Raw genomic sequence first — 17,460 nt, 5'->3', positions numbered from 1 at the left:
CTAAACCGTTAGCCATCAAAGAGACGGCCAAAAGCAGTACATAACATGCCTGCTACAAACTCACACATACAAGGGTGCAAGTCAACACAGCGTGATTCACACCGAGCCTCCCGTTGAGCGGATTTAAACACAGACAGGAGTGGCGGAAGATAAAGTTAAAATCACATGAACACAAAACTCCTCACAATCCCGCCACGTCTATATTTTGCCCGTAACACCCCAATGAACCGTTTCGAAATTGAGACGGATGTGAATTTAGCCTATACATCCTTTCAGAGAAGGGGGGAAAAGGCAGAAAAGCAAATATTTTCCCAACTGGCCAGAGAAAATGGAGTTTGAGTGTCTGAGGAAAATCCAAAAGAAAACAGGCCACCCCAGAAGACTGCAGCACTCAATAACAAAGACTGTCTAAGCTAGCAGTGTGTGTTTGGACATGTAACGCTTCCAGGAGCACACATTTTACTACGGTACTGCTAAAGCTAGGACAAAAGCCTGTGTGCGTGTCGCCTGCTCATAATACACATGCTCTCTTAAAAAAAAAAAAAAACTTTGCTGTTTGTTTTCATTGGAGCACTGATATTAAAATTCTGGTCAATAGTCAAGTCATGTCACCTTTATTTATATAGCGCTTTATACAATACAGACTGCTATAAAGCAGCTTTACAGCGATAACAGGAAAATGATTCAAGCAGAAAATAGTGCCATTGCGTCACAGATTTTAATAGAAAACCATCGTTTTAAATTGTAATAATATTTCACAATATTAACGTTTTTCCTGTATTTTTGATCAAATAAATGCATGCTTGAAGACTTCTTTTAAAAACACAAACTTTGATGTTAGTTGCGATTAGTCAATTTGACAGCACTAGTATTCTCATGTTATGGCCAACATTAAAATTACATACTATTTCATCATAATAAAAGTAAACTAAAACTTAAATAAAGTGAATTTAGGGCTCACAAAACTAATAATTTTGAGATTAGCTAAAGACTAAATTTAAGTGTTTTTCCATTATTAGTGCTTTTAAATATTGAGTGTTAGATGACAGCAAAGGTAAACCAAATGTAAAAATAAAAGGTACTGAGCATGCACAATGAAATATTCAATAACTACATATTAAAAACAACCTCTAAAATCATCCAGTAACCAAAATAATAATGATATATTGTGCATCTCTAACGGTGTTTGCATGGGATTTTGCAAGTTACAGCCATCAACCACAAGTAATAAAAAGAGTCCTAATGAAATACATTCAAGGGAAGCCCTGCGATCATGTGCTCTTGTGTTTTTCCAGTTTGTCAAATCATGCTCACCTCCTTCCCAAAAAAAAAAAAAGAAAAAAAGAAAAGAAAAGAAAAGAAAGGAAAAACCCACCATGGTGGGAGCAGACAGACGGAAGGAAACAAGGGGGCCATTTTTAGTTTACAGAGCTTGAGGCCACACTGTGGTAGAGTAAGTTGCAAAAACCAAACAGCGCTCATTAAATCACTTAACACCACACATTTACTATCACCACCAGGTCCCCTCACACTCTAATGACGGGTCACGTCCTTTAACTCCTAGCAAATGGTAGATCTTTTCAAAATTCACCTTATCCGCCATATTTCACCACATATCTACACAAGAAAGACGTTTGCAACAATCGCTAAAGTGTAAATGCATGTATGCGCAACTTTTGCCTTCAGGAAAGACTGAGACGCACCTTTGTATAGTAATTGAAAGCAGCATGTTTTAAAGCGGGCGGGGGTTCCCATCAGAGGGTCTAATCCCCGTGATAGCAGGGGTCCACATCCCTGAGGGCCCTTCTCGGCTAGGGCCGCCCGCCCGTGGGCTGAATCCCCCCACTGATTCCTGGCTTTAATAAGACAACGGAAACACTGATTAGCCCCTCTATTTGGCCACATTCTCCAAATTAGAATCCTTCATTAGTTTATGACCCTGGTCTCAGTGTTAATGCCCTGTGAACTTAACCCCCCCCCCTCCTCCTGGGGTCCCAAAAAACAGGCAGGCGAGAACTAAACAAGATGACCCTCAACCGCCCTGAGCCCCCCCTTCCCCACGGTCCGAGTCTATTATAAATGAAAGCTCACAGTAAACTGTTGGAGAAAAAGGGAAAGAGAGGAGAGGTCAACACATCATGTTGACCTTTCCCACTTCTGTCTTCCACAGGGTTAATAATGAAAGCAGGAAGACAAGAGGAGAAAAACAGGAGATAGAGACCAACCTCAAAGAAAAAAAACTAGGCTATAACTTTTTAACCTGTGAAACAAGAGTTGCAAAGAATCAGGGTAAATGATCTGTAAATATCATAAATAATATAATTTGCCAGAAGATTAAATAAAATGCACTGCTGACTGGAATGACAATTGTTATCGAGCTGACAACACTCAACAATGTACCATATTTACTGAATCAGGCAGCGACTTTATTACAAAGTGACAATTAATGCAATATAATGCAATTTATATATAATGCAATTAATGTCACGCACTTAAAATGTGCATTGCATGGTTTCCGTTTTGCCTTAAATAAATGCGTTTAAGCTTGGCGTTTATAATTAATGTTATTTATAGTGAATGCAACTATAATTTATGTTTGTTTTAACTTGTTTTCTAGAAAATAAAGTACACTCTTAAAAACAAAGGTTCTGTATCGGCATTGATGGTTCCGTGAAGAACCTTTAACATCCATGGAACCTTTCAATTCCAGAAAAGGTTCTTTTTAGTGGAAAAAGGGTTCTTTAGATTATTAAAATATTAAAACTGTTAATTTAAAGGTTCTTTGTAGAAACCTAAAATGGTTCTTCAATGGCATCACTGTGAAAAAAAAAAAAAAAAAAAACCTTTTAAGACCTTTATTTACTTTTTTGGGAATTCTCAGGAAGCTCAACAACAAACATCTGGAAGCGCCACAGAACTTGTTCCCTATAATCCCGGGCTTTTGAGGCGGCAGTGAAACGGTCTTCAAATGACTGGGTGTTGCAGGTTGATTACGACTTCTGATAGCTTTGTGCTTCCTGTCATTTTCGTCCCGCTATCAAAGTGTCACGGGACACCACTGAGGCCTGAGCAAAGGCTGAACTAAATATAGGAGGACAAAAAGGTTACAGTGTAACCGTTCACGGCTAAAATCTAACTAGCTTTAATGCGATGGATCTTTTACTGTATGTTCAGAGTCACTCAATCTTGTTTGTTTGTCTATATCTGACCGGGTCACATGAGTGTCACTGGATGAATAAAGCACACCTCTCATGCTCTCTCTCTCTCTCTACTTTAGCTCTACTGAGCGGATTCACAAACTGCACTTTCATTCATGCTGAAACGGAGACTTCATTTAGCTGTGTGACTCACATGTGGCTGAATGAGAGAGCCGTCGGGATACTTCACACACACACACAGCCATCTGCTTATCTGACTGCAACCGAAATGAATGGTAAAATATATGCTCTCTAATGAAATCTCTGGCCTTAGGAGAAAAAGACTTGCGTGAGGGTCTTATATGTGCAGAACAGTAGTGGTCACCTGAAAGTAATGTGAGCTTGTTATGGTTTCAAACAGGTTGGCTCACAGCCCTGTCACCACCCCTCATCTGAAGAGGTCCTGATTATAAATAGGAGTATGTTTCTGTTTTCCTGGACAAGCTTCCTGAAGCCTCTTAGTGATTCTAGATTCAATCACTTCACTTCAATCAAACACTTTTCAGTGTGCAACGAGAGTCGCAAAGAAACAGAATTATTCAACATGCTATGAATTTGCTAAATTAATCTATATTTAGCAGAAAAAGAAAAAAAAAGTAAAAATATGATTTGTAAATTTCATAAACGTTAATCTATAATTTGCCAGAAAAATTCACCACTGACCAGATTGACCATGTTTATTAAGATGAAAGCTATGTTTCAATCCAAAGTTGCAAATTTAACTTGTGTGCAAACTCAACAAAAACGAACAAAATCGTCACTTCCTGGGAAATTGCCGCAAAATATCTGAAATAAAAATGGAAGTTGCAGCAATCGGGGAAGCAACTGTGTGCTTTTTTTCATACTTCATAAATTACTTGGATCTCATAACGTCAGACGAAACCCAATAAACACTGTCATGTTATCTTGCTTTCGGATGCTGGTGTTTATGAACGCAATCATGCGAGACGCTTCTGGAAGGGAATTAAACCAAATCATTTTGACGACAGGCATTTCAGAATGACCAAACCAACATTTGAGATGCGATACGATAGTCCAGTTATCCAATCACATCTACAGTTGAGGCAAAAATCACATGAGTTATGTGTTGCACATTTTTGTTTGGTTAATGCGTTCCCAAAAAGCTGCGCTTGAACACACCAAAAGGACTAAAGGCGACTGTCAACTAGCATGTGCGTTCTGTAAATATCTGACTATATCAGCATGTGTCAATAGTCTATCTTCGCCATTCAAAAAGGGAAACCAAAACTATAACTTGCTCGCATTCATCACTTTCGCTTTTATTCTCCTGCACCGACTCGTTCGCTAAGCTAAACAGCCAATCAGTTCCCTCACCAACGGCGCAACGCTGATTCAACATGCCCCAAAAAACCTAAGCTGTCCGACTAGAGCCAACGGTGCAGAACACACAAAAAAACTAAGTCGAATGACGCTCAAAAAACAGTGTGTCCCGGCCCATAGAAATAATGCTCAAAAATAGGTTTCAGATTCACCTGACCTGAATCAGATTCGTTCTTGAAGTGGAACAAACGCCAGGGTCTCAAGACCCATTTTAAAGTTGGACTATTTTTAATCCGACACACTGTCTTAGAAACAACACTCATGACGCTCAAAGACTTCTGACAGTAATATGATCGCTAAAAAAATGAGGAATCGCTGTCAACTTCCTGTGGGAAAGTTATGCACAAACAAAGCTGGAGTCAACAACAATAAGACAATAAATAAAATGAGCCTGCATTTCTCAAACAAAGAGAAGTTAAGAAGGAGGGGGTTGTACAGACAAGAAGAGACGTTCATGTGTGCTCGTACACCGTCCACTCAGAAAGGCAGCAGTGTGAGTAGCCTATGTCTCAATCTTTGCTAAAAAAAAAACATGCTTTATTTTTGCATTGAGGAGAGAGAACTACCAGACTAAATTTGGAGGCGAGTCTTAAGGTTCAGTCAGTCCTCATTGTTGGATGCATTAACAGTTGCAACATTTCCAAAACATCAGCCTTGGTCTTGTGAGCCGTCTACACAAATGGCGTTTTCCCCTTCCTGTCCCTCAACCCCCTATTGCACAACTCCTGGAGATCTGGTCCAAATGAAGCAGATGTTCTCCAGATGTTCCTCTTCTAAACATCTGGTTTTAAAAGCTCTCCGTTTTATCATAGTAAATTGGAGACTAATCATGTTTGTCTAGAAGCTATTGGTCAGAGGGTCACAGATCCAGACATCCCAGAAACTTTGCATTCAAAAATTCGGCCCTAATATAGCAGCTATTAAATAAATAAGAATTTGAATAGGACATATCAAAAAGACACAATGTACTCCTTAAATATGTTCCTGCGTCCTGTGGACAGGCTTCTGCGGCTAGGCAGATGAGTTTACCAGGCCGGCCCGTCCTCCGCTCGTTCTACGCTGCTACACTGGGCCTTTGTTCCCCTCTGAAACCCAATCCGCAGAAGCTCTAAGTACCCACACACACACAGAGAGAAGGAAACCTTGGCACACAAGCTAACACAATGTAGTAGAAACTATAAACCAGCTGGAAAAAACGATTCCTTATTGGGATTTTTGATCAAAAATGAGCTTTCATCTGCATATGAAAGCTGGAGACACTTTCAAAATGTAGCTATCGTTCAAAACAACATTTGAAAGACTTTTTGTCAACTAAAATACATGTAACAAGTCTTCCATTTCTAAAATGACTGGCAGCACTGCAAACTCAAAGGGTTAGTCCACCCAAAAATATATAAACATTGATCAATAGCTACGTTTACATGGACATCTTTTGTTTCGATTCCGATGATGAATCCGAACGTAGTGTTACACGCGAACGCTAAATAAAGTGATCAGGTTGATGTGCACGTTTATGTCACAAACTTCAAATCGGAATAGATTTTTTGATGTGCACAAATATAGTTTCCCCTAAACATTCTCCAATATTGCTTCTTTTCTTTGGTATTAAGAGCTTTCTTTGTCGTTATCTATTTCGGGTCCTAAATAGGAGACGACGAGCACATGAACCGTTTGTGCCGCGCTGCTTATATTTATCAAGCAATAAAAACGCCCCTTCCAGCGCCCATCTGTGGATGAGAGTCTGAAACGAGGACTGATGGGACGTTGTCCTGCTCCACTTTAAAGACGATGAGTGGAAGGAGAATTTTAGAATGACACGACACTCATTCATGACACTATATTTAAAAACAACATCAGCTCGTTCCACGCGTCATATGTCAACGTGCCATTTCTACGTCACTGCACATGCGCAGTACTTTCCAGTTTCGGGTTTCATTCCGATCAAGCGCTTACATGTCCTCTCGTTCGGATTAGGAAAGGTTTAAAGCACCCCTTATAATCCAAATTAAATTTTAATCTGATTTGGCCAATACATTCCAACTGTGCTACTAGACCGATTACAATCGGATTATTAGGGTCCATGTAAAAGCAGCTAGCGAACATACATAGAGCACTCAAATTTGGTAAACAGAAGCTCAAGCATGTTTGCATGACGTGCAAGAACCAATGAGGCTCAATGATGTCACGCCAGGATGTTTGAGCTTCCGCAAAAACTGCAAATGTATTCTTGCGTGTCAGTCAAGTGTGGTTGAGCTTCCATTTTCCATATTTGATGTGGTCTATGCATGTTTGCTGATCAATGTTTAAATGTGAATAAAAACCATCATATACAGTGTCTCTTTAGAAGACTTGGATTAAACCACTCAATTCATACGGATTACGGATCATTATACCATCTCTGTAACCCCAATCTAAAGGACAACAATGCCTTACCAATTCAAAAGACAACCCAAACAATGTTGCCACATCAAGCATGACAACTTACTTTAAGAAGTATCTCTGTCCCGAAGGGGTCTTGGCCATCTCCCAACCTGGGGGCAGTGGCACATCATCGGGTATCTCGTACGAGGACTGGCGGAGGTGCTGAGGTGGGGCAGGACCCATGCTGCTCAGCGTGCCAGGGGAAACGGCACCCAGCTGCAGGGAGGCCGGAGAGGAGTGTGCCCTGACGTGCTGGGGCGTGAGGGTGCCAGCGGTACCTGCATCTGTGCTGGCCTGTAGAGGGATAGAGGATTAGGATTACATTGGAAGCAAAAAGCCTACAAGCAATAAGTCTCTTAAAGGGATATTTCACTGATTAGCATTAAGCCTTGTATCGGTAGAAACCCGGTAGTATTGTGGAATGGCCGTGCTTGCCTCTCTCATGTCCCCCTGAGACGAGAGATTTCTGGATTGTGTTTCTGGAAGAAAACTTCAGGTGACGCAAAAATCGTCATTTAGCATCATCAGAGGTTTTTTTGTCTAGAGGCGAGAGACTCCAGCCAGTAGGAGGAGCTCGTCCCGCATGTGTTCAACCCGCCCATAGGGGGATCTCACGATAAAACGCCGTCTTTTCAGTTTCGAGTCGACTAGTAGCCTAGTTGTATCATTTCTTCCGATACTGCCCTCTGTAACCGGTGGGCGTGGCTTGGGCGTGGCCTCATAGGGCAGCGAAGCAAGTGCATTCTGGGAGTTGTTGTCTTTCATCCACATGATCCAAAAATACATTTTCTGGCTTTTCTCAGTCTAGAAGGCACCAACTTCTAAAATAATTTCACATTTCTACTACATAAATGACCCAATTTAAATACACATTCATCTTTCCAGCGGTGAAATATCCCTTTAAAAAGCAAAGAGGCTTATGTCTAAACCTAAATATTCAGAAGACCAATTTTGAAGTCACATATACACACAACACCAAGAACACATACACATGTAATATGCACCATTGCAAAGGTCATTATACTAAATATATTTTTTCCTCTTATACTTCTGCTGAAATGATAAGAGAAATTAGGGTTGCAATACAATACAGTACATAAATGCATTCATTAATCTTGATAAATATCACGAGGTAGGCTAATCGTTAAAGCATTATTCTTTATGAATTTTTGTTTTCTTTCCTTTTTATGTCACATCTGTTTTCTTGATGCCATAAAAGTCCTCCATGTGTAGAATTTGTTACTGTGAACATTCTTTGTAACTTTAATCACTCTTCTCAACTAGCCTATAACTTTTTAAAGGAAACATGAGGGGGAAAAAATCTGCAAATGTATTGCATGTACAAGTCCCCCCCCCAGAGAACAAAATATAATGCAAATAACATTAATAACATAGTTTGCAATGTTGCATGTTTTAAACTATGGGTTGGAAAAGTATAGGAAATTAGTCAGTTTTTCCAGTGAATAAAGTAAAAGTCAAAGTGCATATGAACTAGGATAATGACAAGAAAACTTATTTCCAACCTGAATAGAAATATCAAACATGGAAACGTACAAAACAACAGATTTTTTTTTTTTTTTACACAAGGGCATTTCTGTCCTCTTGAATCATAGCAGAGTGTTGTTTTCATTAGTTTTATCAGCTTATTTGACAATAACAAAAGGTTAAGAAACGGATGTGGCCTACGCTGCAGACTTTAGGAGGAGCTAAGTAGGAAACAGGCTGTCCTGGAGGCGATATTTTTTTTCCCAGGATGGTAGGGGAAGACTCATGAATATTCATTAGGAAAGTCATTCCTGATTGGCCTGATGAGCTACCCCCTAACCCCACCCCTAAACCTAACCGTCATTGGGGGTCTGATGACCAACCCCTAACCCCGCCCCTAAACCTACCCGTCACTGGGTTAAGACCAATCAGGGATGACTTCCCTAATGAATATTCATGAGTCTTCCCCTACCATCCTGGGAAAAAAAATATATCGCCTCCTGGAGTAACTTTTCAGCACAACTCACCGTGTGCGCATGCGCGAGATGTGATTCCAAGATCGAGAAAACTCGATTACTTTTGTTGTTAACCCTTTTTGTTGTTTATGTTGTAAAACTTTTTTTAAGCTTCAAACGATAGCCGAACGATTTAAGTATCTTCCCTTGTGGCACAAGTGCTGGAAACAAAAAAATATAACCCGCATATTGTTAATAAACTAAACTATGAACTATAAAACGGACCGTTTCGCCATTCTTGTGAAAATGCAAAGTGTTCAGCAGGCAAAATGTTTCATCAAAAGACAAAGCGATAAATGTAAAGGTCAGTGATGGAATTGTAATGAACAGAACACTGAACTCGGCTGTTTAGAATCACAAGATCACAACTACCGAAAGGAATCACTCGTTTGAGTCGGTTCTTTTCACTGAACTGGTCAAGCGGGTTAGCATATGGTCTGAATCGTTTTGTGATTCAGTCCGAATCATTCCAAAAGCTCACTCATTCACCGAATCGTTTTATGCAAGGAGGTTTAACCTCTGTAAAACAGTAACGGAATGATTTATATAACACACAACTAAAAGAAAGTTGGATGAAGTGTAATATTTCGGCTACCTAGGCCTACAGAAATCAAACCTGGAAATTGATCTTATCGTTTGACAGTAACTTGAATTACTTTGTACAGTTAGTCAATACATTTAAGCCCTATAAGTAGGCTACACAATTATTTGACAAAGTAGTCTAATATGTATCACCGTCACTGTAGGGTACAGCCAAACTGGCACCAAATTCAAACAGAGCTAGAGAATTAGCCAATTATGCTATTGAGATTTTTAATAAACATGTATTAGATCAAACTATGTTTCAGGTTAGCAGTATAGCCTACTTAACGATAACTAATTGAGCTATTTTTTCTGTGGAGCAGTTGGTTGCTTTAGTCGTTCACACTGGCTACATTTCTAACGCATTATGGCTTTTATGGTCTGACTGAGTAGGCTACTACTCTGTTGTTTAGTTTTATTGAAATTAATATTAGGCTATTATTATTTACTTTGGTCATAACTTGCTGTCACATAATATCAGTAGATACTTTATTTTTCCTTAATGCAGTCCTCGCTGTTCTTTGTTCATGCAATAAAAAAATAAACAATAAAAAAAATCTAAACGCCCGATAATAATCTGACGCGTCGAACTGCAGACTGAAAAAGTCGCGTGAAACTGTGCGCGCGCCAGTTGCAGTGTCAGCCGCAGGAAAAGTTTGTGGAAATAGTTTGTGGTTTCTGTGGGGTGGTCTTACTTGTCTGGAGTGGGACTTTGGCTCTGGCGGCTTGAAGAATGAGTCTGGCAGCTTTCTCATCCTCATCGGCACGGAAGGGGGGACGATGGTGTTTTTCGGGTTCATCACAGCGTTAAAAAGAGCCTCCAGATCGGTCTCGGAGTCTCCCCGAACATGGACGATCTGATGGCCGACAGGAGGGTTGTGCTGGCTCGGATCCATGACTCCGAATAAAATAGAGCTCTTCTTTCTATCCGACCGAAATAGTGTAAACAGGAAAGTTGACTGCAACCATAAAACGGCGAAAAATTAGATCCAAACAGCCGTTTTCTGTCCGTCCACTTTATTAATTATCCAAGCCTTGCGAAAAAAAGTAGGCAACGCAGTGTTTTTCTTCTTCCCAAAAACACCCCAATATATGTGGAAACAAGCATATCTACTGAACTTTATCCTTTAAACTTTTTTTATAAAGTGTCTGAGCTCTTTAAAATCGCTGTTCGTGTGACTTCCCTAAAAGTTTACAGCTCTTCTAACGCAGACATTGGTAGTGACTGTCCTGCGCTTTGAAAATCACAGCCCTCTCACTAACCTAACTAACTTTTTTTTTTTTCTTCGCTCAACTTCTGAAAGTTTGGGCAGGACATCAAACTTTATGAGTCATGTGACCGCTGACTCAGAGGGGCGGGGCTTAAGCAAGGGCCTTTAAAGCAACACGAGTTCCTTCTGTGTGTGTGGGGGGGCCCATGATACATATTTATACTCCAAGCATAAGTATTTTAATAATAAAGTATAAAGTACTTATATATCTGCTATTGTCTTATATAACCATCGTTTATTTCACGCTAAAACATTTTTATAAATATTTTCATATCTTAATGTGCGTCACTAAATAGGCTTAAAATAATAATAATAAAACAATCATCATGACACAGCAAATTTTCTTTTCTTTTATAATAAAGTGGTCATACAAGGTTGTTTTGTGTGTGTTTTTAGGGGGGTTTCACAATTTTTTATTCATATTTAAGCTTTGCGATGAAGTGTCACACACCATGGAATAAATATCTTTATACAAAAATACACCAGTGAAGTTCAAGCGCTCGCTTCCTTATGAATAAAGAAATAAATTGTCTTTCATTATGTAGAAAGCCGCAGAAAAGTAGTTCCATGCAGTTCCCATAATTGTTATGTAAATGAGCCTTCCCGTTCCATTGAGAAATCATTTTGTCAAGACTGAGGCCAGCTCTTTTCCCATACATTTAACATTGAGTGACTGATTATGAAGCCCTTTTAATCCCCTGCGGGAACTGTAAGAGCATGATGAATGGATTAAAAAAGTTACTTTGTACTTTTCTCTCTCTTTTTTTTTAACCAGCCAACCAATATCCAGCCCTAACATGAACAGTCTCTGCAAGCCATATATAATGAACCACATTATGTGTGTGGTTTTTGTCATTCCCTTGTCATTTAGATTCTGCTCTGAATTATCTCCATATTAATGATCATAAACTGGGTGGGTTGAAACACCATCATTTATGAGTGTTGTGAAATCACTACTTGATCGCCACCCTTCTGACTGACTCTGTGTTCAGTAAGGATTTACAGAACAAAACAAAACAAAAACAAAAAAATGTGAGGAAAAAGTTTCAATTTAATTGTGGTCATGTAAGTCTGTGACAGGGTTCAGTTTAGACTTGACTCGATTTTAAAGAACGCGTAATGCGGCATACAAGAAAAATGTTATTTAATTTTTTTTGTGTGATTAAGTATGTTTACGAGCTGTTTAAGTCAAAACAAAAACAATTAATTAAAACTAAATTCATAAAATGATCCCAGCAGCTGACAGAACCCTTTTAAGATCAGAAGCTTTTCTTCTGTTTTATAATTAGGCTGTATTAGTTTTCAATTATTTTTTATTTTTATTTTTCAAAAAAAAATTGTTGCTGTTTTGAACTTAAATATTTCCTATAGCTTCGCCATTTTGAATTAAAATGCTAAAAATTAATGGGGATGTATTTGAACAAGTACTTTTCATTACCAGAATAATTCAACATTGTAAAAAAAAAAAAGTTGCTGCCTTAAAATTTTAAGTATAATCAACTTTAAGTCATTTCAACTTAAATTACATTAAACTGACTTGAAAAAAATGAGTTGAATCTTGTATAATTTATATAAAAAAGTAGAAAATACCTGAAATTATTTTGATGAGTTAAAGCAATGTAAAAAAAAATAGCTGTCATAACTTATTGATCATATAATTTTTTACAGTGAAGCATAACATTTAAAAATATCATGCTTTCTCTAAAATATGTAAAACACTCTTTGTACTTAGTTTTGTGATAAATATTTCTAATCTGCATTAATTTGTATTTTAGACGTATTTAGACAATTTTTAGACGTACAGAACAAAACTGTTAAAAAAAGTTGCTGCCTTAAAATTTTTAAGTAGCTACAATCAACTTGGATGTTTTGATTTTCAACTTAAATTACATTAAACTGACTTAAAAAATGAGTTGAATCTTGTCCTGTATAACTGAAAAACTAAAAAAAGTTTTAACTTATTTTGATGAGTTAAAGCAATATAAAAACATGTTTTCATAACTTATTGATCATATATGTTTTTACAGTGATGACTCAACAAAATTCTCTCCGGTCTCCCCTTGTGTTTCAGTGCACAGCATTACAGTCTCTTTATGTTTGAACATTTGCATCATGTAACACATGATACTCCTAATTAGTTGCGGTTTATTTATGTTTAATGAAAATATGTTGCTGCCTCAATTTGATTATCCTGTGCATACAAGATACACATACAGAGTGGTAAATATCCTGAATGACAGTATTAGAGGTTTGTTCGGGGGTCTACCGGCCGGCCCTGGGAGAGACCACCCACCGAGCTGTCCTGAGGGTAACTCCATCATTTAGTCAACATGTCCCAACATCTCCAAGCCTGTGACAATTGTTGACATGAGTATTACACGAGAAACAGAACTTATTGAACAAAATCGTTTGTCAGTGGTTTTAGGATTGTAAAACTGCAGGCTCAATTGCTTTAACTCAATTCTTGAATCATATTTTTTTTTCTCTCTCAAAACAATAAGTTCGGATCTGATCAGATTAATCTTAATAACTTGCTGTTTAAATCTGATGAGCTGATTTTCAGTGAAATTGTCAAACTCTTCACAACGTCTTACTTTTTTTTTTTTTTTTTCATTGTGTGAGCTATCACGCGCAAAACCATCCATTCAGTTATCAAAATCTCTCAGACATGCATGAATATATTCCATAAATATATCTGACATGCTATCTTTGTAATGTCTGCTAAATTGGCAAGTGGCCTGCCATTGTAATGAAATAGAAATCACAATACCAATCAACCAATCAAGTTTGGAATCATATGAGTTTGCTGACAGTTTACAATATTTGAACATGGAGGAACATCACAAACCTAAACAGCAGCGGCTACAGCAGGACTGCATGAATACATTTGTATTTACAGTACATTTATCTTTGTAGAAATGTGTTGCATGCAGACTGAAGATGTAAGAATGCGTGCTGGTGGTAAGGGGTGTAAAAATGCTTACATGTAACACATTTCAACAAAAATAAATGACTGTATAAAAACAATGTTCATTTTCTTTTTGTGTACAGTATTGACTTTTCACAGTAAATCTTTACCTAAAATCTGTATCTCATTCGGATAGATAAAACTGACATTCTTGTATAGTACAGTCAGTGTCAACAAAAAAGTAGAAAAAAACATGACATTTATATATTTCCATAAAACAACATTTTGACCAGCGTGGCTCTCATGATGACAAAAACACTTTTTATTTTGGTGGCATTGGCCGATTTACTGACACAATATCTAGGTTTTGAAGCATGAATTCAATATTTGGGGTGAGTTACTACATTTTACAGACATGCAACAGAGTTCTGATGTTCCAGCAAACTGTTGTGACAACTGCACTTACAGTTTAGAGAATGCTAAGGCTAAATGTGCCAAAGCCATTGATAAAAAATATAAATTAAATATTGAAAATAAAAATGTTTGATAACTCTCCTCCCATATGTTAACAATAGACATATAATATATACATATACAGTATAATAGATAGATAGATAGATAGATAGAAATGGGTGCGTTTGTGCGCCCTCTATAGGCCAATGACACTGATCCAATTAATAGAAATTATAAAAAAAAATGTATCATCATAAACTTAATCAAGTTTAGTATTATTTAGTAATGAAATCAATTATTGTTACAATAACAAAATGACAAAATTTTCTCTCTGACATTTTTTACATGGATAATTACCAACCTTAAACAAGCATTACTTTGATAAATTATTCATTTTAATATTTTTTTTAATTGTAATGTGTACATATTTTGTAATGTGTTTATTTATACTTGTGTTCATTTAAGGCATAAGTTGGGAGGCTACATATTGTTGCGACATACACATCTCTTTAATAAGCTACATTACTCAATCTGTACAGTTTGCCATTCCTCTGAATGGTAACTGCAGTTATCTCTTAATCTCAGCCTATGTCTGTTATGGTTTAATTGCAATAGTTTGTTGCATAACATGAACATCTTTCAAGAGCTGACTGACTGCTGACTGATCCTGTTATAATAAAGACAAGGAAATTGCCATGCCCTTTCTGTTGTTTGTATTCACATAATACAAATGTGAAATAGGCCCTAAACGAGTTCAGAATGATAATGGAGCTCATATGCCATGCATGCACCAATATCCGAGCAACTCTATATTACACTTAGAATGTTTGCTTTAAAAACTATAAACCCGAAGTAGGTTATGTATTAAGTCATAAAGATTTTTTATTAGATTAAGTCATGGAGACAGTAAACATTGACTTACGTATTACACCGCGAGCTGGAGGTAATTTTCCGTCAGCTCGCTTTCTGATTGGCTATTGTTTCGTTTCACGTGACAATCTCCAGAGCGTTCGCGCGTTTCTCCTCGACTTCCCCACACACACAACAGGATTTCTGCTTCGATTCGAGATCGGTTCTTCCGAGCAGATTTGGTGATAGTGGGGACATATAGTGGAAAAAATAGATGGGAGGGAAAATAATAAGTCAATGCTTTTGCGTGCTCTCATAGCCTAAATGTTTTGCGTTCCCTGAGAAACTTTGCGTTCGCTCGCAAAACCTTTGCGTTACCCCGAGAAACTTTGCGTTCCCTTGCAAAACCTTTGCGTTCCCTCGCTAAAACTTTTACATTTGCTCGCAAAATGTTTGCGTTACTCCGAGAAACTTTGCGTTCCCTTGCAAAAACTTCAGTTTCTCGGGGGAACGCAATCATACGGAGCCCTTAAAGGGACATGGTGAAGAAAAAAAATATGAGATGGGAGAAAAAAGTTATTTGGCAATGCTTTTGCGTTCGCTCGCAAAACGTTTGCGTTCATTTTTGCAAGGGAACGCAAAGGTTTTGCGAGCAAACTCAAAGTTTCTCTGGGGAACAGAAAACATTCGCGAGAGAACGCAGAAGCCTTGCCAAATACTTTCCCCCTCCATCAACCCCTGAAAATGGAAACATAAACACATAAAATCTATCAGAAAAGGAAACCTCCCCCTGTCATGAGAAACTACCTTTAGACACTACAGTATAGACCTGAAAACCTGTTCAGCAAGTGTGTTCTTGCAATACATTTCAATTTGTCACATTTCAAAGAGGGAAGGCAATCTCTGCCAAATTCTTCAAAGGTGCTGGGACCTCCTCCACCCGCTGCAACAAGCTAAGGCAAGCTGACCGGAGAAGAGACTGCGCCCTTCCCAGAGAGACCTGACAGGATGAACGGCACTGAATGCAGACGAATCTTAAACCGTGCAGCATGAAGTTATCTGGGTGTTTTTCTTTCTCTTTTGCATGAGTGGTTGAGTGAGCATTGGTATCCTGTAAGCCTGCTATCCAAGTTAATCATTCAAGTGGAAAATTGACAGTGGTTAGCGTAACACATCAACCTGTCGAAAGAAACCGGAAATGGTGGTTCTTCCAAAAAAAAAGGTCACATTTGTTACTAACAGTGTTGGGGGTTACTTACCAGTAATGTAATCAGATTACTTTCCAACTAGTAAAGAAGCACACTACTTTTATTTACAACATCCGTCATTACAATTCAGTCCAAAATCGCATCTCTTGAGTACTTAATTTGAATAAGTAATTACTTTGTGACATACTTTCTAAAAAAGTACATTCTATATAGTATGAGTGTGTGTAGTATGAATGTAATTGAACGTAGGCTACTTTATTCGTCATGTCATCATTATCCGTATGCGGACTTCAGAATCCGGGGACTTTTTGCCATCTCTCTTTTTTTTTTAGGAAATAACACAATATTGTAATGCACTACTTTTTTTCCCCCAACACTGGTTACAAAACAATCAAGAATGCTCATGAAATTATATCTTTTTCTTTTGTAAATGACGATGGCACACTTAATAACCTACCTCTTTAACCCGACATAAAGCGAATTGCAAACGTTTATCTGAATCACATGTATTTCTATTAAATGAAAACATAATTAATAAATAAAATATTTTATTTTAAAGTCACTCTTTTGTAAGTAGGCTACAATTCTATGTGTTAGTTTTAACATTTTGTAGAGTCACTTTTTGTTCTCATCAATAACATTTTATAAAGTCTCAATATAATCTTTTGCAATAACTTTGACAGGTTGTTCAGTTTAGTCAAAGTCCCTTTCAAGGAAAGTGTCACTCAGTGGTCATATTTGCAGGCAGCTATATATATCGGGCGCCAAAAACAGCTTGCCAAAAGTAAACGCGTGCACCTTCTTTGTATATCTAGGCTGCTTCCGAAAAAGTAAAAATGCTACCCTCGGATGCATAAACTTCGAAAACTTAGCCTTGCTGCATTATCAGGCAGTGACTTTGCAGGCAGCGTTTGAGCATGAAGGCACCTTACGAAACTGATTTCAGACAGACTTCTGAGGCAGCGCAACGAATACAGCAAAATAGAGCGAGCTTTGGTGAAAACTAAGTGAATATTTAATTACTACAATAATCATTTCTCTCTACTAGAAATGACATCAGAATTGGAAAATGTTGGTCAAAAACTTTTTACATTTACACACAAACTGACGACCAACCACAACTTTCAGATGCCATCTTTATTTTTTAGCTCAACTGTCACAGAATGGAAAGCACAGGATTGTGGGATATCAAAGGCAGCGAAGGATACATCTATGCTGCCTTCAGAAATC

The 17,460-nt window shown here is 37.9% G+C and overlaps 1 protein-coding gene and 1 long non-coding RNA gene across 3 annotated transcripts in view; one reads left to right on the top strand and one right to left on the bottom strand.

The window, feature by feature from the left end:
• Positions 1-10,841, bottom strand: part of yap1 (Yes1 associated transcriptional regulator) — a 34,626-nt gene extending 23,785 nt beyond the window's left edge. The window contains exons 1-2 of one of the 2 annotated variants that reach the window (XM_084409174.1): positions 10,237-10,841; positions 7,024-7,253 (exon numbers count right to left, since the gene is read on the bottom strand). In XM_084409174.1, the coding sequence (XP_084265300.1) occupies positions 7,024-7,253; positions 10,237-10,437 (431 nt within the window). In that variant the 5' untranslated portion in view covers positions 10,438-10,841. The remainder of the gene's footprint in view (positions 1-7,023; positions 7,254-10,236) is intronic. The other variant, XM_084409175.1, reaches the window with a different exon arrangement.
• LOC311290593 lies at positions 8,147-10,833 on the top strand. The gene is made up of 3 exons (XR_014627413.1): positions 8,147-8,304; positions 8,524-8,715; positions 8,962-10,833. It is a non-coding gene; the product is annotated as an uncharacterized lncRNA (long non-coding RNA).
• Positions 10,842-17,460: the final 6,619 nt, after the last annotated feature.

The sequence above is a fragment of the Rutilus rutilus genome, assembly GCF_951802725.1.
Source record: "Rutilus rutilus genome assembly, chromosome: 5".
Taxonomy (NCBI): Eukaryota; Metazoa; Chordata; class Actinopteri; order Cypriniformes; family Leuciscidae; genus Rutilus; species Rutilus rutilus.
Note: the sequence above shows the minus strand (reverse complement) of the source record. Positions and strands in the feature narration are given on the sequence as shown.